The following is a 23,779-nucleotide window of genomic DNA, read 5'->3' as shown; positions in this document are numbered from 1 at the left end:
AACTGTTCCGTGTTGGAATTGCAGGATCTGCGGTCACCCTTTGGCTGTGATCATACAAGTCCTGCTGCCATCAGCTGTCTGCAGCTACTGCCACCAAGCATGCGGAAAGTAACAACAGGAGGGTACTCCTGAGGTTTAAGGGAAAAGACGGTGTATAAGCAGCAGTCTATGAAGTGTTTGAGTGAGTTCCTTGGATCGTGTGTGATGCTTGGATGGGAGGCTGAGCAAGTGCAGATTTGCTCCAGGAAGGATCGAGAAGTCTTTTCTGGCAATGCCAAGATACCGACAGCAGCTTCTGATACTGAAAAGTCCTTAAAGATGTTCCCATTAATTATTAAGCTCTTGCTAAATGAGGGGCTCTGATCTGTAATCCCTGTTGGATTTAGCTACATCATCCAAAGAGGTTACAGCCCCTACAGCTGGCTGAGAGCTCTGGGTGCTAATGTCCATCAGCTACAGAAAATCCAACAGGGATTGTGAATTGCTGTCCTCAAATCCAGCCGTTCCTCTATTCTGACCCAGACTGTCTTCTGGCTTTTTTCACTATGGCTTTGCTCTTATCAAGTCCTTAAACTGATGTCAACATTCTTGTCACAGTCATTGCTAAAGTTAACCTCTTGTGGTTTTCTTTGCTTCTGCCTGGCTGCATCAAAAAGGGGTAACTAAAGCTGCGTTGAGATGGTAGCAAGGACTATTTCACAAGCAACTTTTACACACTTAGGTTCCCATGTCCCCTTTTTCTGTTTTTTCTGAATTCTGGCCATGCCTTTGTGTATGTGTGGGCGTGCTCACTTGCAACGGGTTGCTTTACCTGCAGTTGGATCGGAAACAAATCCCTGGGGGAGCAGAGCAGGAAAAGCAGCACAATGGGCCTGATAAAAAGCACTCTCATAAGCACTCAAATGTAACTTCCAGGTCAGTAACTGCAGAGAACTGATCTATTAGCTCTTATGTTGGGTGGAAAGCCAGTTTAAAGCAGCTAGGTCTGTGGTGGTTTACTTGGCTGCAGATTCCCAAGAGAAACATCCTTGGCTGCTAAGCCTGTTGGGTGCATGGCATCCATCTAGAAGGAAACAGTTGTAAATCTGGTGGGTTGTGTTGAGCCACCCAAATCAGAAGCTTGGGCTGTCAGCAGAAAGGGGTGGACTCAGAACAGCAGCATTTCACTAAAAAGTTTTGCGCTGGCACAAGAAAGACACCAAGTGTTTAGAAATCAAGTACTTTGGAAAATGCTAGCCTTTTCTCTTTAACTTCAGGTACTTTATAACAGGCTCCTCTAGGCTAGGTGGGGACTTGGACCTTCTGACTTCTCTTTGCCAGCCTTCCCTAGACATCAATGCCATATCCCTCACTAGGAGTCAACCTCCCTCCAAATCTTTCCTCGGATTGTTTTTACACAGGTGCTTCCTGTGCTTACTGCCAGCTTGCTGATCCATGGCTGGGCAGATGACAAGCTGCCACTGCGCATAGTGAAGAAAAAGACAATTTACAGCAGATCTGAACCGTATTCCTTTGTTTCTGTTGTATCGTCATCCCCTCTCCTGTGACAGTCAGCAGATCAGGAGCTACCTGGAGCACTCAGAGTCCAGCACAGCGTGTCTCTTAACAAGGACACTTGTGCTCTATACCCTAGCAATGCTGGACCATAAAGACAAATGATAAGTGGGATACTCTGTGGGGTGAGATGCTTCTAACACGAATAGAGGCACAGGATTTGCGCCTCAAATGATAGCGGCGTGACTTGTTGCATACTAGGTACAATCTAACCAGTTTAAGTATTTTCAGACCAACCTGATGGTCTGGAGACCCATTTGTAATGTGAAAAGCAATTTGTCCGTCCGCCCAAAATGATTCTTCCACAAAGGTGGCAAATGGGTGCTTTATCGCAGGAGCAGTAAGGGTAATTCTTGGTAGGGTTAAGTGTCAGCTTTTAGTAATAAGTGGTATATGAAGGTTTGGGACCCAGTGATAAAGTTCAGTCTAAAAAGTGCAGTGCACAGAAATAGAGGAGTGGTCTACACATATGCCTGGAGCTGTTCCATTTTGTCTATGTAAGACCTGAGACATTTGAAACACTGACTGGAAGGGAGCAATTAGCTTCCTTTATGCTTTCCCTTTAGAGTCCAATTCCAAAATATCCTTGCTGAATTCCCCACAAAAGGGACTTCCAAACAGGATTTCAAACTCAAATTATTTTCTGTGGATCTGGCAGACTTTTATAAATATAGACTTGTCAGAGGTTTTTGGTTTTTTTGGTTTTTTTTTAAGTTGTAAACTACTTATCCTAAGGTGTGCCTGAAAAGGCAGAGGACATCTGTTCTGCACACCTCTGGGTGGTGACTGTTCCTTGACAACAAAAAAAGCCCTAGTTCTACTGTGATGTCTTCGTGCAAAGAAAGTAGGAGAAATCCCTCCTCACAACAAAGGGGATGGGCAAATGTGGCATTGGGAATTTGGGGTAACTTCCCCTAGACAGAAAATTCCACTTGTAAGAGTTCACTTAAAGGGGTTACCCTTGCTGCCCATTCCCCATTGGATTTCTCTGAAGAATGTTGAACCCTCCTGAGAATGCTTTTCTTTGCAGAATGTCTCTTTTTAGGCAAAAAAATTTATATGGTAGTCCAGATGTGTTCATGCCTACAGTGAAAATCCAAACCCACTGTTATTTCACATGGTGTAGTTGGGGGGAAATGTATGGGACCTAGGATGTGGCCTTGAAAAACTAGAGGAATTTTTGCTGAATAACAAATTAACAAGCTGCTTCCAAAACTTTCCAGATCCTATTATTCTTGTTATATGGGCCAGATTTTCATAATGCAGATCTGAAGTCTGTGTGCTCAGGTACGTGCGCACTGTGTTGGTTTATGGATTGAGATATTTATGCAAATACTAATTAGGAAAGGCCTTTGCCAATGCTAATTGAACACTTCAAATAGTTTTGCGCAGGGAAAATGTGTTTTGACTAAAACTGGATATCTCCTTCCATTCCCACCCCTAAAATAGAGCTGTGTGATTTTCTTTTTTTTTCTTTTTTCTTTTTTTCTTACCCTACCAGATAAAATCTTTAGGGAACTTGTATTATTTAATTAGTACTCCTTTCCCCCCCACCCCCTTCCCCCTCATTCTCTCAGGCTACTGGCACAACTTGGGAAAACAAAAGTTAAATAACCTCCCTCCACCCAAAACCATTCCAATGCTATCTATTGAAGGGGGAAAAAAAAAACCCCAAGCCCGACTCGTAACATAAAGCTTTGTAATTCCAGCGTGATATTTTGAAGCAGTTCTGACCAGCTGATCTAAATGCATCTGCCCATGACAACTTTGGGAAGATTGTTGCAATATTTTGTCTATATATCTTAAGCCACCCTATTTTTGAAACAGATTTAGCAATCCAATTGGTATCAGCTCTCAGAGTTACTCCAGTCTTGCGTTATTAAATTGCCCCTGCACGTTTGTCAGATGAAAGAGCATTTTTAAAGATAATTTGAGTAGAAGTAAAGCAACAGCAAGTATTTGCACGCTAAAAGGATTATAGAAATGAAATACAACATGAGATTAGGGCTGGCTATTTGCCCTGAGGATTTTAAGTGGATCTGCTGATTGAAAGGTAGGGTCTATAAGCATTGAGTTATTTTGCACTGACGTGATCTATAGTTTAAATGCCTGGGTAAGGAACTAGGGGAACCACGAGCTGTGGGACTCTGCATATGGTAATGCTGTGTAACTAGATGTGAACACAATGTGTGCTGCCTTTCAGTGGGTAACACACATTAAAAATATCGTATGTCTTTAACCTATTTTATGTGCTTAAATAAACTTGGCTCAATTGCAAGTTCCCAACCCCTTCAATGTGTACCTGGCTGTATGTTATCTACGTGTTACAGAGAAATGAAAGGTTACACCAAAATATTCAAAGTGATTTTTTTTTTTTTTTTTGGTGTACAGTTTTGAAACACCAGTCCTCATTTAGAAGGAAAACATCCAGCAGCTAGAAAACTTACCGGCACCCAGATCCACACCTTCCTTGGAGGACTGTATTAGTCTGAACCTGTCACCTTAGAGAGGGCTGCTTGGATTTTCCTGTTCGATTGGGTTACAGGATTTCAAAAGAGTATGTATTCTTCTTGAAAATCTCATCTGTCTTATAATGATTTATCTCTGGAATAGTTCAGCTTGTCCTACGCAATACTTATAAAGGTTAAGATATAATAATAGCTAAAGGAAAAGGCCCTGAAAAAAACCACAAGCGAATAGATTTTTTTTTTTTTTTTAAATGCTTCTGACTTGAGAGTCAGTAAATGTTTAGGGTGGCCATTTTCATATTGGTATCTGTGAGACTAGGGTTTGCACTGAATGCTAATGTATCTGGGCAGAAATTTGAGATTTACCTTGAATTCTCCCAACTTGCCGCTCTTACCTTTTCACTTTTTCTTCCTTTTTTCTGTTTGTCGCTCTTCTCTCCATCCACAGCCAGTTTGAGATTCTCCAGTTTCTGTTGCATCAGTTCATCAACCTATCCAGACAAACACAGTTGAATCTAAGTCGTCTGTTCTGCTACCACGCTTTAGACAAATGTTCAGCTAGCCAAGGGTTAAAGCAAAGAACCGGTAGTAGGGACTCTGGAAGAAGGTAAGGTCTATGCCAGGGCCAGTTCTTACAGCTGTAGAGAAATATATACAGGCAACACACATTATTAGTGTCCTCTTACTATTGTAAGCACACCTGCACTCTGATCTCTTCCTCCACTTCTTCCCGTTTCTCCTCTTTGATCAGCTCTGGGTCGTGATCCTGGAAAAAATCCCATCCCTCGTCTCTGTTCTGCCAAACGGCTGTTATCCAAAAGAAAGAAAAAAAGGGGGAAAAAGTTACAGAAGCCATTTGTTTCTCCAACTGCTTCTAGAGGCAAAAAACCAGGTAGTTGTAGGCAGCCTTTATTAAATTATTATTATCTGTATGAAAGTAGTAGGCTCTATGGACCCTTACCAAGTTCAGACCCCTGTTGTGTTCGGATCTGTAAATCTGGAGGTTAACTTCTTTCTTTGCCTTGGGCTGTAAATTGGTATCAGATTTCAGGAGGATAATGGGATATTGAGGTTGTCATTTTCTGGTTGTGAAGCAGAATGCCTGGAGTGGTGTTCACCTTCAAAAGCAGGTAGTACAGTATCGGCCAAACCATAGCGTGCCTGATGTTGGCATTCCTTTTCTCTCTGCTTTAACAGCATTGTGCTTAAATCTTTTCCGTGAAGAAGTCAACGATGACTCCTGTCCTTCAGAATGTGATCTCTACGCGTGTCTCTTGGCTGGCATAATGAAGGCTTGAGGACCAAAGGAAGGTGTTTAATTTAAACCAGGAAGTTTCCTTGTTGTCTCCTGCTCGGTTATCTAATGCTAAGTTAAAGCCGCTGTAACCTCACGAGTTAGCCTTTGTAGTAATTAGCAGGAGGCTGAAACACAGGCCAGGAGCACTGGAAGAGGCATAAAAGCCTGCACTGAGCACATGGAAATGGGAGTGAAAGGACAGCGAGTCTGACAGCAATAATCTGCACCCAACCCACAAGTGACATATGGCCACACAGAGTTTTAACTCCATCTGGGGAGTTTTAAGCTTGATGGAGTAATTGAGCAGCAGTCAAAGTCTTTTCCAAAAAGAGACAAAGCACACACAATATAGCACCTTTATTAGTGTTTGCAAAGGATAAGTAATAAGGAGACCTAACTCCAGGAGCAAAGCAAGCTTGTGCAAACTGATGATTAAAAAAAAAAACAACAAGCAAACAAACAAAAACCTCCAAAACCAAACCACCCTGCTTATGATAAAGTAGGTGATGATCCTGAGGTGCAGTTCTTTATGGTCGACACGCTGGAGGGAAGGGATGCCATCCAGAGGGACCTGGACAGGCTTGAGAGGTGGGCCCATGCAAACCTCATGAAGTTCAACCAGGCCAAGTGCAGGGTCCTGCACCTGGGACGTGGCAATCCCAGGCACAAATACAGGTTGGGTGGAGAATGGCTGGAGAGCAGCCCTGAGGAGAAGGACTTGGGAGTGTTGGTGGATGAGAAGCTCAACATGAGCCGGCAATGTGCACTGGCAGCCCACAAAGCCAATCACATCCTGGGCTGCATCAAGAGAAGGGTGGCCAGCAGGTCACGGGAGGTGATTCTACCCCTCTACTCTGCGCTCGTGAGACCCCACCTGGAGTACTGTGTCCAGCCTTGGAGTCCTCAACACAGGAAGGACATGGACCTGTTTGAACGGGTCCAGCGGAGGGCCATGAAGATGATGAGAGGGATGGAGCACCTCCCCTATGAAGACAGGCTGAGAGAGCTGGGGTTGTTCAGCCTGGAGAAGAGAAGGCTCCGGGAAGACCTCATAGCAGCCTTCCAATATCTGAAGGGAGCCTACAGGAGAGCCGGAGAGGGACTCTTTGTCAGGAAGTGTAGTGACAGGACAAGGGGTAATGGTTTTAAATTGGAAGAGGGGAGATTTAGATTAGATATTAGGAGGAAATGCTTTCCTGTGAGGGTGGTGAGGCACTGGAACAGGTTGCCCAGGGAAGTTGTGGCTGCCCCATCCCTGGAGGTGTTCAAGGCCAGGCTGGATGGGGCTTTGAGCAACCTGCTCTAGTGGAGGTGTCCCTGCCCATGGCAGGGGGGTTGGAACTGGGTGATCTTTAAGGTCCCTTCCAACTCTAACCATTCTATGATTCTATGATTTTTGCTGAGGCAAAAAGTTTGCTCTTTGGAAATAAAACTAAATGAAGTCTGTCAAGCTTGGTGCAGATCTGAACTCTCCACTATTAGCAAAAGGCACCTTTTTAATGGAAACGCCTCTCTTCTTTCTACTTTTTTTGAGCTAATTCGAGGGAGGACAATTCATATCTTGCATTTCAAGCCACGATAGTATCTTTGTAAATGACAGCTAATCTCCAGCAGTATGTGCGCTAATTCAATTTCCACGTGATTTAAAACAACAGCTTTCCACACAGGGTCCTTTATGAAGCTGTTTTGTGCAGGGTACTCTTTCCTGTACCCACTGCCATTTCTAAGGCACTATAAATTCAGGAAGGTTTTCACGGAACCCGTAGGATGTCATTGAAGTTTTAGTCCAGTTAATATAATATTGGTGGCTGTCTCCATCCCCTATGGATTTTCAGAGTCCAATTACGTGCAGAGTATTTGTGGCTTTACACATAGGGAAGAGTTTTTGCAGGTGAGTAGTCTTAATTTCATAACTGAAAATGGTAGAGATGGAGACGGAAAGTGGATTTTTTTGGTAACGAGGAAAGAAACTCCAAGGTATAGACATTAATTTCTTTACATTACTTGCAGGTCATCAGATGGCGTGATAGGTGTCACGTAATACTTCAAGAGGGAAAGCTTGATTTGCCCTAGTTAAAAGGTACCTCCTCCAGGGTTACCAGCCTGGAATTTCAGCCTTGGGGAAAGGGTCTGTTACATGGGAGTTTTGTGAAATTTTTAAACACTTTCCTGACTGGGTCAACAGGTTGCAAGTGCTATGTTTTCACAGGAGTGATAGGTTTTAGATATTTATTTTTTCATAGAGGGATCCATAGATTTTTTTTTTTTTTGTTATATTCTGTTTTCATAATTGTTTATTGTCATTTTGTGAATTGATTAGCGGTTAATATCCACTGCAGGCAAACCAGTGACATTCCCCACAGATTAGGCAGCTGTCTCTCATATTAGCTGGCAATGAGTTTTCCAAGTGCTACATTAGCCACTAGGTTAGAGGTCCCTAATTTTAGAGAAGAGATCAATAACTCATAGGTGTTAGATGCTATGTTGTTCTTTTATAGATCAACAAAATGTTTCAAAGTTATTTTTGAAGCAAGGTCAGGAGGCTAAGGATGTTATGTTTTCTCTGGCTGGTCAAAAGAGCCTGGTATTTTGTTACAGGAGGGGTCATCCAGCTACGGGCACTATTTTTGCTTGTGTGTGTACACAGTGCAATTTATATTGGCTCTTCTAAAATAGTGCATGCTTATCTTTGGATTCTTTTATATGCATACCTCTCCAGCTCAGGACTTAAGAGACAGCCCAGTCCACTAACGTGGCTGCTACCATCGCCAGTCTCTGCAGACTGGTAGGCAATTCCAATATCCCTGAATTTCAGAGAACAGCTTGTGACTAATAATTGAAATATATTTATCTGAAGCGTGAAGCTTTTTTAAAAATGACTACTTTCAGCCGCCCAGCAAAAAGATTGGAATTTTCTGATGCCTGGTTAAAAATACATAATATCACGACACTTTAGAGTTTGGGCCACGGGGTATTTGGGTTGAATTCATAGAGTCATAGAATCGTCTAGGTTGGAAAAGACCCTTGGGATCATCGAGTCCAACCATCAACCCCACTCTACAAAGTTCTCCCCTACACCATATCCCCCAACACCACATCTAAATGACTCTTAAGCGTATTCAGGGACGGTGACTCAGATATTTGAACATCCTTTGCAACACTGAGCAAGTCAAATATCACTGTCTGTCTGTATAATGGGGGGAAATGGCACATTGCTGCCTTACAGCACAGGGTACTGCAAAAATAAAACCCAGGAAGATGGAAATAATGATTCAGACTGCTTATATTTGCTCCACACAAACTCCTGCTATTCCAGTGTAAAAGTAGATGTCGCTCAGAAACTGGCTGTTTCCAACAACAGTATATAAAGTAAGCGTTTTAGATAGAACTTGGTAAATGTAGTTTAGCAACTAGCAACACTGCCAAATACAGTTTCAGGAGAATAAAAAGGCTTCATGAATTCCAGTGAAGTTTAGGTAGTAGTTCTCGCTTGATAGAGGGGTGGAAAAGTAACTGGGGCGGAAAAATCTCTAGCTGAAATGCTTAGATCTCCATGAAAACTGATCTACTTATTTTTAAATTTTTAGGTAACCTAAGAACAAAGCGACTCGTTTCAGGAGATGGCAAGACTTCCGTAATTGTAAGTGTTGGGGTGTGTATGCCAGAAGAAAAATGTATGTTGTTTGGTCATCTATCATTTAGGTAAACTTTAGACACCCTCATAAGGGTTTTTAAATTATTCCATTGCAGGCATCTGATATAAACCTTTCTTAATCAAGCTCCCTTACTTCAATGATGTTTTCAAGATCTACGCACTAAAAAATTTGAACTTCTGTGCAAATTGTGATAGTAACTGAGCTATTTCTACATAAGAATAGAAAAAAGTTCCCAGTGTAGGAAGACCAAACTCAAACCTCTTTTTTTTTCTAAACAACCATGCTACTGAAACGAAAGCAGGCTAAAATTAAAAATACAAGAAACTGCTTACACTGTTCTGGTCAGAAGTTGTTCTAGACTTGATTCTGGAGGTATTGAAAAAAAGAATGTTATCCATGGCTGGATTAAAAGTAAAATTATTCTGAACAACCAGCAGGCAGTATTGTGATAAAGGGTGTCCTCAATGAAAAGCACTAAGTGCTTGTGAATGAGGCAGGGGACTGTGCTGCCTGGAGGAATTAACAGCTGTTTACTAAAAATAAATATGGTGTCGAATAGACTTGGTTCACTAGGAGAAAAAAAAACACCCAAACACCTGAAGCTTAACTGAACAGCTATAGCCTCTTACTCTGCATAAGGCACAACCGCAGCTATGCTTTGAAGCTTGCAATGGAGCTCTTTTCCCCTCTGAGGGTTTCTGGTTGTCCTCTGTGCAGAAAATGGTTCCTTCTTCTGTGCCTTTAGAGCTACAGGAGTAGCTGTCAGTTCTGGCAGGATGGGCTGGAGATGAGCATTGGTGTTTAACTCTGGATGCCAAGCTGGAGTCTTTATCTACCTCAAAAGGGGGCTGCCTGTGCCTGACCTACCTGAGCACGTTATTGCAGGGTACCTGCAAGCGTGACCAGTACAGAATGGGACGATGGAGGTACTCACACTGACTGGCTTTAGACCTCCAATTCAGGTGCCTGAATAGGGTCACAGGCTCCACAGACAGTTAATAGGCTGCTGAGCTGCCCTTGGGAGGCCTTGTGAGATACACAGGAACACAACACCCCCAATTCAGCACTCATCTTCATGTAAAAAGTTAGCATGACTAACCTCAAAGTTATATACTTGCAGATCTCAAAGTAGGTATCTTGTTAGGAATGGTAGTACTGTTGTTTAGATACAGCTTGGGTGACAAACATGTCCCCCACCCTCTTATAAACCCCCTGGCTTGTTATTACTAGAGATAGTCATGAAATTTGGGAGCCTTTATTCCTATTAAACTAACCTACTGACATCTGCGGTGTTTTTATTCCTAACGCTTGCTGGATGGGTACACTGGTCTTGCTGTTGCTGGCTTCATGTTGCGAGGTGCCATTTCATCTTGAGCGCACAGAAAAGCACAAGTAATATTCTTGGCCAGGTAAGGTAAGAAGCATAGATGAATTTGATCCTTATCTAAAACTCCTGCTGACTTCAGTGTGCTTGTGGTGTAGCATTCAAGAGTAGAGTCTGGGCCTAAAGAACTCCTCTTTAGCCATAAAGCTGCTTTGTGATTTATAATGTGTAAGAAAATCCTAATTGTTAGAAGTAGTAAGTCAGGCAAAACAGTACTGATGTGTATTTAGTAAGTTCTTCCCCTCTGGCTAACCAAAATCAGGCAGAAAACTTGATGGCAGTAATTTGTCAACAAAGAGAGAATACTGGAGATCAGGAATATATCAGGAATTTTAGCAAGCCACTAACTCTGCAGAGTGGGGAGCAGAAAAGATATTTTAAATAATTGTTTGAGAACAGGATCTGCATGAAATAGAGCAAAAGTAAACCCTGAAAGCTTTGATCAAGTATGCTTTTGCAACAGAGGACTTCAATTTGGCTTGTCTGACCTCTGGGGTCCTATAGTGCTGTTTGCTTGTAGTTCATGAAGCAGCTGCTCCTTTCCATTTCAGACAAGTGCATGACTTCCGTGCTCACTTCCCGGCCCAGCAGAAGTGACTGCTAATTCACTTGTGTATCCAGGGAGCACACTGAAGACAAGTGGTTAGGAGACAGACAAAGGCACCAAGCGTAGAAGAGAGGTGGAAAAGAGTAAGATGTCCTTTTGTGAAAAACATTTTTTTAAACTTGAAAAATCCCTGCTTTTGGATGCACTCTCAAAGTGAAAAAACCAGCCAATCTCCTAGCTATAAGTTTGAGTTATGTTTGATAAGTTACATGCACTTTGACTGAAGCAAGTGTATTCATATTCCAGCAGCATTTCTCATGCTTGAAAAACTGATCCTCCTATTAAAACATGTAATCAAAAATAATTTAATTAGCTGTAGAGAGTAGGTGAATGAACCCATGGATGCTTTCCACGAATGAATGACAGCATAAAGAGTTATAGGAACATGACAAAATTGATACTGATGTGCTTTTGAATTATCTGATATTCAGAAGTCATTTTTGTTTCCCTCAGAAAATGCAAGGAAGCCCCTGCAGGTACATCAAAGTACTTTGGTTCTAATTTGGCCACTTTCACTCATATAGAAATGTACCTTCCTGTACAATTAGCTGTATGATCAGCTCAATGATATTAAGAGACTCCTAAGACTTGAAGGTACTGAGAGATTCTCTTCCTAAATACCATTTTACCTAATGTTCTCATTTCTATAGTGTTCCACAGTTTGGGCAGCTGCCCAGGTTGACCTTATAGAAACAGCATGCAGATTAAGCTGAATTAGAAGAACATTCCAGCTGTAATTGTTATCTTTTTCTACTGACCTTTGTATTGACTGTTTCCTTCCTCCATTATTGAAAGGAAATTACTGGGAGCCATTTTCCAGCCTTCCTCCTCTTCCTAGATTGGAGTAGGGGGGTGGTGTGAAAAGAAAGATCAGAATATTAATACGTAGAAACTTTGCAAGTATGTAAGTGTCATAACTTTCATTGGATATTTAAAGATTTGTTTTCATTTGAGGAATAAGACATTGTTTCAATAAGTAAAATATTCCTAGCAGGCTAGAAGGAGGTTTTACCTCCTTGAGTGAAGAGAGGGTGTCAGTTCATCAGTTGAGCTACTGAGGTGACAAGAATTAAACTTAGGCTTGTTTGAATGTGTAATACAGGCAGGGAAAATTGCAACACGTAAATGAAATTAACCCTGCTGTTTTTCAGTTACTCTTATTCTATCGTTGCTCCCCAGAACCCAAAACGAATTCCCAACTTGTGGGTAATTCCAAGATGTTGAAAACTCATTTTAATTTGTAATCAGAAAGAAAAATGGTGATCTTCGTGTATCTTGCAAAACAAAATATTTTGTTTCAACTTTATCATGACACTTTGATATTTTCCTGTGTAAAGTAAATGATATTGGCATGTTCCTGAAGTAGTTTAATTTTATTGAACCAGTATTTCTGATGGAAAAACTTGTCAGAAAATGATGAAACATTCTTCGTGCTGTATCAGCCATAAGTCCCCAAAATGTCAGTAAGGTAATAGTTATTAGTGAGAAATTAGATCGCTGTTTGGGGAGGAAGTGAATGTGGATTTAGGTGAGACAGCACAAGTTGTATAAGGCTTTGGTAGCCAATGTGTAATCTGTCAGCCACTGGTTATCAGGAAGATTAAAAAGTGCAGCTCCTGGAATAACTTAAAATGAAACAACCCCCTTAAATATGCCTCTGTAATTAGGTGCCATTGCATACCTACTAGATGCAGTTTTAGCCAGGTTATATGAATTATCGAGTATCTAATTTTAATTGAAGTGTTATTACAGTAATTAAAGTTTGCGCCCAGAAGGACATGCAAAACCTAAATACATTTATCGCTTCTACCCTGTGCCTTATTTGAAAGATTCAGGAGTTTCTTCACTAAACATCAAGAACCCTTTTTGGTAAAGCATAACCAATTGTTTGAGGATTTGACACCCAGAACTCAAATTCCCAGTTACTTTAATGGATTCTCAATTTTTGCAGGGTGTGGCATTTTGAGATTCACGCTTCATCTCTTTTGCAGTGGGCAGAATACATTCCTTTAAACACTCTCCCATGATATTTTATAGGAAATTATTAAATCATGATGTTCTAAGAGGAAACACTGATAATTGCTAACTATTTAGAAACATAGGCAAAAAACCCTCTACCCCAGAACAGCCTAAAAATGGGTTACTCATTTTTAGCCTCTTAACAGCATAGGACACATTAATGTTTCTTTTATTGTAACAAATAAGCCAATAAATCGTTTTAATTACTAGCTTCAATGATTTTATACACTGATGTAAATAATATTGTTGTGTCAGTTTCATTGATTTTAATCAAAACCACTGTTTCAAGGGCAGTTGCAGAATGCTCTTCTGCAGTCCCTCTTGCCTCTATTAACAGCGTAAGAGTCAACGTAATACAAAGGACTTCTTTTCCTTTGAAGTCAGTTGATGTATTTTTCTATGTTCAGTTGATTGATTCCATGCTTGTTGTGTGTCAAGTGCGCTAAGACACCTTGAACCAACAATACGTGTTTCAATCTAAGCAGAGATATGGAAATAACACTCTGAATATATTTCCGAAGCTTTCCAAAGCCTAGAGCCCACACAAGGTGATTCTCATTCAACAGCAGGGAAAATTTTGAATCGACTCCATTGTGTGCTTTTGCTATGGAGATTTTGCTAATGGGTTTCGCTAAGGACAAAATGCTCCTCATTGTTAAACGCTTCTGGGTGAAATCTAGGGATGCAGAGCCTTGCTCAGGTTGGGTAAACGAGACGGGTTGCAGCTCGTTGCTGGGTGAAGCAGTCCAGACTGGTCTAACAGGTTCTGCTATTGAAAAGAGGGATCATACAGTGCTAAAGGTTTTTCTTGGTGTGGTGTGGTTTTTTTTTTTTTTTTCCTCTTAGGTGCCCAATGGGAAATCAAATCAGCACCTTACAGAGAAAAGAAAACGAAAGAAAACGAAATTACTTTGATACAAAATACGCCTTTTTGAAGATCGCTATCAGGCTTTTCAGAAATATTTAAATTTCCTTCTGGGATCAAACTTTTGTTTTCTTTAAGAGCTGAAGTTAGGAGCAGGGCTTTTTTTTTCTGCCTGCATTACTATGACTTATAGCCTATACTTATTTTAATAAGAGTCCTGCTGTTAGAACTTTTCCAAATACTTCTCAACTCGTCTTAGATACTATTTTTTTCCCCCTGTCAGTATTATAACCTTGGAGAGAATGTTTCCTTTGTTCTTTCTCAATGAACCATAGAGAACCTGGCTCAGAATTTTACTTGACAGGACTTGTGATGGCTGAAGAGATGAGAACGACATGAAGTCATAAAGCCCCAGAGCTCTAGCCTGTTATTTCACCCCATTTCAAAACAACCTTGCAGAGGCTGTGAGGGAATTGAGATTAATTTTTGGTATTGTTGGTTCTTATCTAGTGAAATGTGCAAAACCAACAAGGAATCAAATTTATCCTGTGAAAGTCAGGGGTTTTGAGCAGATGGGTGAGTTGCCATCTCGTTTCAAAAGCTCAGGTTGAGTTTGGCATTTTTAGTGTGCCTGAACATTAGCATCTCACTTTCACTTAGACTGAAGTGTCTGGAGCAGCCTCTTCCATTGCCTGTGTGAGACCAGAGGCATCACTGGCCTTTATTCTGGGCCAGCTGAGTTGGGAAGGAGCAAGGACAGGACAAGGGCAAAGCCATCAGAGGACACCCTCGTGAACATCCCCCAAAGGAACTGGGCTGCCTGAGATGCTACCGGGTCCTATAAATGTGAATGACAATGGTCTTTAAAGTCTCTGACCTCAAAAGCTTTTCTAAGCTATTGCCTTCATACATGTACTTTATCTGATCTTTCCCATAGAGTTCTTCAGTGCATGTGCTGATGTAAAGGGTCATACCCTGAAAATGGTCCTACAGAGTTAACTCAGCACTAATACACGTTACTACAAGTGTTACTGACAGCAAACAACTTGGTATCAGTATTATTTGGCTTAGGTCTGCAGGCATTACACTCCTCTTTCTCCTCTGTTGCTCCCTCAGGTTGGCTCTGCTCTGCCACTAAGATACAGTGAAGTGGTACCAGCTTCACTTCACCTTCCAGTGCTTGCAGTATGATGCCTTCACTAATCCTGTGATAGTTCACCCTGTGACAGTGTCACCCTGATGACAAACGACTGTCTGAAGACATGCGTGACCAGAATTTAAAACATTTCCTGTTTGCACAGGAGCAGCCACTACCCTTCCTAGTTGGTAGTGCAAGATCAAGCTTAAAGAGCTTGGAAAAGACACGTATGTGTGTCGCTCCTTCAGCCTGCTGTGCATCTTGATTTACAAAGGGGGGGGGGGAAATCCCAAGCCATCCTGAAGCCCCAAACTTAGTTTCATATGATCCAAACAGTGGTTTTAGCATCATCTGGCAAAGATGCTATCTAAGTTATAAGTTAACACTTAGATATCTACCTCCAAGTTAACTAGACCTAAGCTTCCTAAGTTCATGTAGTTTAGGTTCCCCGCTAGCTGTTAGGAGACCTTTGGCCACGGTGATGGATGTTGTCCAAGAAAAGCATCTTTTTTTGTTATATGGCTGTTCCAGGGTTAGGAATTAAAAATAATTTGTGTAAAACTTGCAGTGAGGAGTACGCTTTGCCCTAGAAAACTCACCCTTCTCCTCCACGTACTTGGTGAGAGATAAATGACTCTTATTAAAAAAAAAAAAAAAAAAAAAATTGTTTCAACTTTGTTTATACTATAAAGTAAATGAGAAACAAAAGTTGCTGCTTCAGCAAAAGCCTACAATTTTTGTTGCATAGCTCGCTTTTAGAGATGCCCTTTGGTCACTGCTCTGTTTCACAGGTGTTTACCTCAATGAGGTTGCTCCTGAAATAATTTGGAAGCATACCTTCTGTGAAACCAGACCTTAGTATATCAAAGATTTCAGGGAATATATCATACCTTAAGTGCTGTCCACTGTGACTTGAAGCAAAGAGTTCATAGCCTAAGAAAGTGGACTGAAAATGCGCGACTGCTATTTACACGCTTACAAAATATTGGCTTGCAGTACAAAAGATGCAGCTGGCCTATATGGAACACTATACTTATAATTTAGTTTGAAATATATGTGAGCTCTTACAAAGGTATCTGACCGAGACTAAGGTTCTAATTTCCTAGTTCTTGTGTGAAGTGATGGCAGCTAGTAACTTCTCTGTACCCAACACTAGAAATGGAAATGCTTGGTTTGGTAGCTGGGTACCATTTTGTTGTCTGCACAAAAAAAAGCAACAGTGCTTTTAAAAGTGCATGCACACTGTCTTGGCAAAGTGTATTTCTTGGGATAAAATGTATTTTTCCACTCGTCTCTGGCAGTCTGCACCTACATCAGCTCTTCCCATTGAGCTGAGTCATGGCCATGCAAATGGTCGTTCCTAAGATATGAGGGTGACCAGAATCATCAAGGTAATGGACAGACTGAGAGGCACTGGCCTCAGCCAGTTCTTCTATCCCCTGAACCCACGCCTGAAGCCTTAGTGACCAGTCTAATGTAAATTAATAGCCTCTGCCCACGCTTCGGCTGTGTTTTCATAAACTAACTGTTTTCACTGCAGGAAGACTTACTTTCTTTCCAGTTTTCTGTGGTTTTTTCCCTTTCATTTTTTCCTTCCCTCCTTTTTCTTTTTTCTCCTTTTCGGCTTTTTTCTGCAAAGCCATCTCTTTTTTGGCAGCTAGTTCTGCAGCGACCTGAAAGAGATGGAAAGGAATGTGAAGAGCTGGTCAAATATTTTCACGTGTAAGGTGTGTTAAACATGTTCTGTAAGAGCTATGAAGCAGTGTGTATTTTTCCTCCCTCGCTTTCAGCCTTCCAATATTGGAGAAACATCCAAGACACATTTCTTGGTAGCCCTCTCTGAATTCCAGAATGGCTGACCATTACAGAGAAGTCCTTTTAACTTATGCTTGAGGGCACTCCCACCTGCAAATTTTAACACAGGTGCTGACTGTCTCAATATATCATTGGAAAAGAGGCGATTTCTGTTCCAAGCTGCTAGGGCTTTTATGGAGTAAGACCAATTCCTGAAACCACGTAGATGCGTAATATCCTAATGACACACAACTTAAAGTTCCCTCTGGACTTGGACTCAGATTATGAATTTGTCGTAGTGTTTCTAAGGCAGATTGATTTTTATAGAGATGGATTTTTGAGAGATTGCCCTGAGGCACGTCTAATTTCAATATGTGGCTCAAGACTGAAATTGTTCTAGTGGGCGAGAGAGATTCAATAGAGATATTGTGACAAACTCTGACAGATACACACAGATTGCCCAGCATGGGCAATCATACAGCTCCATCAATTTCCATAACTTTAGTTCCTGGCCATTTATTATGCGAAAAAGGCGAAGGGTGAAACTTGCTGCTCCTACCATTCTCTTGTTTCAAGGCACCTTTCATTGTGTTCTTTTGTAAGATCATCTACTGATGAGTGTGAATCAGAAAATCTGTGGCCACTGAAGTTTATTAACGGACCATTAATATTGGCAGTACCATGGAAGAGTAGAAAATAAAAAATTTCCAATTGTAAGACATGTTTCCTGTAACAGTAAAAATACTTGTTTTCTAAAGAATGCCTTTTAATGCTTTGAAGATTGGACATCGGAAGGGGAACAACAATGAGGGCTTTGCTTAGCAGCCAGTGAGATTTCATTAGTAGATTTCCCCAAGCATTTCAGTATCTTACATTTAATTAAATATGGTAATTTAAACCCCAAGCACCATTCAGTCATATCTTGCAGTGATAAGCAGTGAAGCATTGCATTCCCTGGGAATAGATTAACAGATTGACTAGAGTTCAAAATAGGTTTTTAGTGTCCCAGCAGGCCTTCGTATCCAAAACCAACAGAGCTACTCAAAGTGTATCCTTTACTGGAGTGCTAGTACCCTGCCAGAAATCCAACCTTGTCACCTCCACCCTCTGCTCTGACTGCCTACCAAAGGGTAACCGTAACCATTTCCAGCATCTCAGCAGTGGGTTTATCCAGCACAGAATCACATGAGGTTGGAAGGGACCTCTGGAGATCATCAAGTCCAACCCCCCTGACAAAGCAGGTCCACCCAGAGCAGGTTGCACAGGAACGTGTCCAGGTGGGTTTTGAATGTCTCCAGAGAAGGAGACTCCACCACCTCCCTGGGCAGCCTCTTCCAGGGCTCTGCCTCATGTTTAGGTGGAACTTCTTCTATTCAAGTTTGTGCCCATTTCCTCTTGTCCTGTCCCTGGGCACCACTGAAAAAAGACCGGCCCCATCCTCTTGACACCCTCCCTTGAAGTATTTATAGGCATTGATCAGATCCCCCCTCAGCCTTCTCTTCTCCAGACTAAAAAGACCCAAGGCCCTCAGCCTCTCCTCATAAGAGAGATGCTCCAGGCCCCTCATCATCTTTGTAGCCCCCTGCTGTACCCTCTCCAGCAGTTCCCTGTCCTTCTTGAACTGGGGAGCCCAGAACTGGACCCAGTGCTCCAGATGGGGCCTCACCAGGGCAGAGCAGAGGGGGAGGATACCTGTGAGCAGCAGGATACCTGTAAGTACACATGCAATTGACAAAAGGTTTTAAGCAGTGTCTTTGAGTTCTACTGAGCAGATATTTATATATCTGGATATTTATATCCAGACTCTGACTGGAATGACTTACTTTTGTGTTTTTATACGGATGAACGGTACTGAAAGGGGTTAAATAGAGTTTTTGTTCTCGTGAACCTGCTATAATGGGACTGAATTGTTGAATTGTCCTTATACTTCTGCCTTCCCTTCATCAGTTTTGTAAGAAAAAATATTTGTGTTTACTATTTTCAGAACTGCAGTATGAGTTACGGTGCTAAGTTTTCAAGTAACTACTCAGATAGGGAACAGAGAAAAACTGAGCACTGAGTGTAATGTACAGTAACACAAAAAGCCAGGACATGCACAGTGACTGCAGACAGAGGTTGCATACATCCAAATAACACCTGTACAGTCTCTCTCCTGGATGCCTTGGCAACGTATATGTAGTCTGAGATGCCAAGTAGTTTTGGTGACATATTCCAAATGCTCCCTAGCAATGCCATCAGCATGTGGAGTCTGAATTTTCTGAAGTGGTTCTCTGTTTCCCAAAAGAGAATGACAGAGCAAATATAATATTTCCTTTTCCATGTCAGATACACCTTCTCCTCTATACTCCTTTGGTGCAGCTTCTCCAGCTCTGCTTTCACCTCTGCTCTAAGCAGCTTCATAATTGCAGAGGACTGGGAGCTGGGGTGAAGCGTACCTAACCTTGAATAGTTTGTACTCTTCTATACAGAACAATTTCTCGTCCAGCTAAAAGAAGATGCCCGAAGAATCTGACAAAAGAAGAGGAAAGAAAGGGAAGGGCAAGTAAAGGTTAGTTTAAGATACTAAGAAATTCACCCACATTATAATACATTTTTTTTTTCCCCTGAAGAAAACTTCATAGTGGAAATAAAAGCAGATGTCTTCCCAAATTATTTTAGACTGCCCTTTTCTTTGCTAGGTTGCCTCTTTTTGAAATGATTTTGATAGCACTTAGAAAACTCTTAATAATATTTTTTTTTTTTCTGTTCTACATCAGTTCAAGTGTGTTTCCAAACTCTTGAAGTGCAAATCCCCCTTTTTTGGGGAAAGAGAGGTGCACTCAAACTGAGTGTAGCTTATGAATGGAAATGCCTGATGTTGGTTTATGAGCCAAGTACATGAAAACCCCCAGCTGCCAGTAGGACTCACTCATGTCCTATGTTCTTCAGCTGTAGAAAGCTTGGTGTTGGCTCAGGCAAGCTGACACTTGAGCTAAATGTTCTTCCTCAAGAATAAGCCCTTCCCTCATCCCTTGAAAGATGACGTTACTCGAACCTCTTTTATTTGTTAGTGTTGTGGACATAAATGAAATGTAGGAATAGCATGAGTTTGGGAATTCTGGATCTCCAGCTGCAGTGGGTGAGAGACAGCCTCAGAGCCTTGTAGATCTGGCTGTAAAACCATTTTGAATGGAAACACTTCATATGCACCTAGCCTAGTGTTCCAGGAGGGAAAATGTGTTTTCTTTGAGTATTAACTCTACAGGAAGAAACTATATTGAAATCTAAGACAAAAAAAAATATGTTTCTTCAAGAAAACAGGACTGTTTGAGATGGGAAGAGATGCCATCCCCATGTCCCAGCGTACTGTGCCACGTGTTGGACTGCACTTTTGTGTCAGTTGTACATAACATGCTGTATGCTGTAAACATGCTCCTTGCTATCCTGCCCCCTCCCCTAGCTTGAGGATGCATAATTACAGCTCTTCCTATAGGCTGATTTATTCCTGTGAGGTGATATTACTTTTTTTTTGCCAGTTGGAGATGTTATTTTCATCATGGTGGGCCTAGGACTCTGTGCTATCAAGCTAGCTGAGAACCAGTGTCCTGGATTCGTTCCCTCTCACAGGCAAATCCACCTGTGTAGCTTTTAACACTGTAGTGTTCTCCTGGCAAAGCATTTCTTGAGTGTTGTTTATTTTGGGATATGCACCTGCGAGCAAAGCTTAAGCTGTTAAAAACAACCTCAGTGATCTGTTTCTTGCAGGAATGCATTCAAAACGTTGGGTGGGATTTCACAGTTTTATAGGATCTTGCAAAATCTTACAGTTGGCTTTAGTTGACTGTCATGGGTTTCAGTCCATGACTGATACACGCTCTGGGTCTTTTTCCTTCTGTCAGATGTTAGTGCTGGTCTCTTCTCACAGGTAATTAATGATAGAACAAGAGGAAATGGCTTCAAGCTGCAACAGGGTAGGCTTAGACTGGACATTAGGAAACAATTCTTCAAAGAAAGAGTGGTCAGACACTGGAACAGGCTGCCCAGGGAGGTGTTTGAGTCACCACCCCTGAATGTTTTTAAGAGCCGTTTAGATGTGGTGTTGGGGGATATGGTGCAGGGGAGAACGTTGTAGAGTGGGGTTGATGGCTGGACTTGAACCCAAGGGTCTTTTCCAACCTGAATGATTCTATGATTCTATGTTGTCCAAATGTAGTTGAACTCGCCAGTTAAACTCCCTCACTCTTCTGTTTGTTTTCTGGCAAACACTTCAAAACATTAGTCTCCATTGAATGCGTTCATGAAAAATCTGTTAGTTTTGCTCAGTGTAGTGTTCGGGTTTTTTTGGTTTTTTTTTTTTTTTTTGGTTTTTTTTTTTGTTTTTTTAGGTAAGGTGGGTGGTAGAGGTGAAAAGGCGTTGTTGATACTGCCTGGCTTTAGGCATACAACCTAGACTCCAGACTTCAGCCAACAGAGTGACCGTGCCTCTGAACACTGCACCTCGACTGCTGTGTTCAGTTCTGGGCCCTTCACTACAGGAAGGACATTGAGCTGCTGGAGTGTGTCCAGAGGAGAGCCACCAAGCTGGTGAGGGGTCTGGAGAACAAGTCATAGGAGGAGAGGCTGAGGGAACTGCACATGTTTAGTTTGGAGAAGAGGAGGCTGAGAGGGGACCTCATTGCCCTCTACAACTCCCTGAAAGGAGGTTGCAGAGAGGTGGGTGTTGGCCTCTTCTCCCAAGGGAATAATGACAGGACCAGAGGAAATGGTCCGAAGTTGGGGCAGGGGAGGTTTAGATTAGATATCAGGAAGAATGACTTTACTGAGAGGGTGGTCAGGCACTGGAACAGCCTGCCCAGGGAGGTGGTGGAGTCACCATCCCTGGGGGTATTTAAGAAACGTGTAGAGGTGGCACTTCAGGGCATGCTCTAGTGCCCGAGATTGTGAGGGTCTTTTGTGTGTGTATGGTTGGACTCGGTGATCTCAGAGGTCCTTTCCAACCACGAAGATTCTGTGATTCTGTGAGTTCATGATCATGGGCAGTGGAGAGGTGCTGCACTAGGAGCCTACCTGCTGAATGGCTTCATTACAGTGAATCATCCGGAGGTAGAATCCATCTGCCCGTTGTGTATCTTAACAGAGACCGAGTACCATTTCTGTCACCCTGCATGGTTAACTTGAAATCATCAGAATATTTTAAGGCTTTGAGGTGCCCAGCTCCAGCTGATGGTACTGTGTGTTTAGCGGTTGTGAAAATCCGGCCTGATAATTTCTTAAACAAGCAACCAGAATAGTGTGGAACACAGGAAATAAAGGTGAGCATAACTGTAGGCATTTACTTCTATTACTGAAAAGTACGCATGGTGTATTTGCTGTCAGGATAAAAGTATGTTTGCAAAATGCTGGATACAAAAAAGTACAACTCCGGAGCTTCTTGAGTCCTTCTCTGACACTTTAAAGCTACTTGTGATACATTCATTTGGTAAAAGTAAGATATTTGGGTGTGTGTGTGAATACTGAAGTACTTGATCACATAATAGCATTTTACTGTCCCTACCTGGGAAATAGTCAGAGATATTAATTAAATATTAACTAACTATTGGGGATCTCTTGCACTGCCATTTACAATCAAACGGATTGCTGGGCTTCATGGGGATCTTTAGCTGTTGGTAATAATGAATATTAATTAGCAGCGTAGCATTGTACAGAGTGCCAAGCAAGGATCAGGAGCATATGTTCGCACGGCAGCTAACACATAACTTTTTCTCACCCCTTCTCTAGATGCTGCTGGATCAGATACTGTGATTACAGTAATGTGGAAATGACTTTGTCCTCCATACAGCAATTGACTGTACCACCAAAATGTTGGTAAGTAAGCATCTTTTTTTATCTATTAAGCGACCTAATATTGGAAGAGAGGGGGAATGTGTCTGCTAAATGGCAACTCTCTTGGCTTATTTTCATGGTGATGAGTCTTAATGAACAACAGGAAGAGATCATAATTTTGTTGGCAGCAGTATAAGGGCAAAGCTAAAAATTGTCACATGTGATGATTATCTTCAGAGCAAAACAAAAAACCATTAGGGATAGACATCTGGAACAGATGCAGGGAGATTAAAAAGATGTCTCCGAATCTTAAATTTCTCTTGAAGGGTATGTAGAGAAAAGCTTCTTCCCAGTAAAGAGACAGTACCTATTTTTCTGACATACCACCAAGTACTTTGCATTGGAATCTCTCTGGCATATCTTTTTGAAAGGTATTTGTAAAAAGTCATGAAAGCAGTTTGTGCAGAAGGCCAGCTACATTACAAAGTCAAGTAAGGTCAGAGTTGTCAAAGGATAAAGAAATATAGAATATATAATAATGCAGCAATGGTTCGTGAAGTGATTAATTTGTATTTTATTTTCCCCAAAGTGTCTTTACCTAAGTCTTATAAAATGCTCACTTTTTAAATACAGTTCGGTCTTGATTTTTTCATGGAGTTTAACTTGGGAGTAACCAACCCATTCACAGAAGCTAATATATACAAGAGGTGAAATCTTGTCTCCCCTGAAGTCAAGGACAAAACTCCCATTAACTTCAATGGGGCCAGGATTTCATTTACTATGTTGCCCAGTAGACCAGTGTGGAACAAAATCAGTTGCCTTAGGGATTTTTAATATGCAGGCTGACTCAGAAGAACAAAAAAATACTTTACTTGTCTGACATTCAGGTAAAATCATGAACGTACTGAACTTTCTTTTGCCAACTGTATTCTGAGTATCTGTTAAGGTTATGTGAAACACATTCTGCTCTGGGTTGTGCTGGCTAAAGTGGGAGGGAAAAAATGGGCCTGAATATCTTGGAAAATCAGATAATTGCTAGTGAAAATTTGCTGGGAAATAGTTGCATTTTTTTTCTTTCAGGGACTATACTTTTGGCTTCCTTTATTTTATTTTTTTTTTAATGCAAAGAGAAAGCAGATGCCCCGGAAAGACACCAAAATAGCTGAAGGTAGGAATTCAAAGACAGGAGGAGGAC

At 41.6% G+C, this 23,779-nt stretch overlaps 1 protein-coding gene across 1 annotated transcript in view; it reads right to left on the bottom strand.

Annotated features, from left to right (window-relative positions):
- DRC11 (dynein regulatory complex subunit 11) overlaps positions 1-23,779 on the bottom strand; it is a 119,154-nt gene that overhangs the window by 34,403 nt on the left and 60,972 nt on the right. The window contains exons 8-11 of the mRNA XM_074144753.1: positions 16,539-16,661; positions 11,725-11,800; positions 4,723-4,829; positions 4,418-4,513 (exon numbers count right to left, since the gene is read on the bottom strand). Coding sequence (XP_074000854.1) covers positions 4,418-4,513; positions 4,723-4,829; positions 11,725-11,800; positions 16,539-16,661 — 402 coding nt within the window. The remainder of the gene's footprint in view (positions 1-4,417; positions 4,514-4,722; positions 4,830-11,724; positions 11,801-16,538; positions 16,662-23,779) is intronic.

Source organism: Numenius arquata, chromosome 3, assembly GCF_964106895.1.
Source record: "Numenius arquata chromosome 3, bNumArq3.hap1.1, whole genome shotgun sequence".
Classification (NCBI taxonomy): Eukaryota; Metazoa; Chordata; class Aves; order Charadriiformes; family Scolopacidae; genus Numenius; species Numenius arquata.
This window is presented reverse-complemented; position numbering and strand designations above follow the sequence as displayed.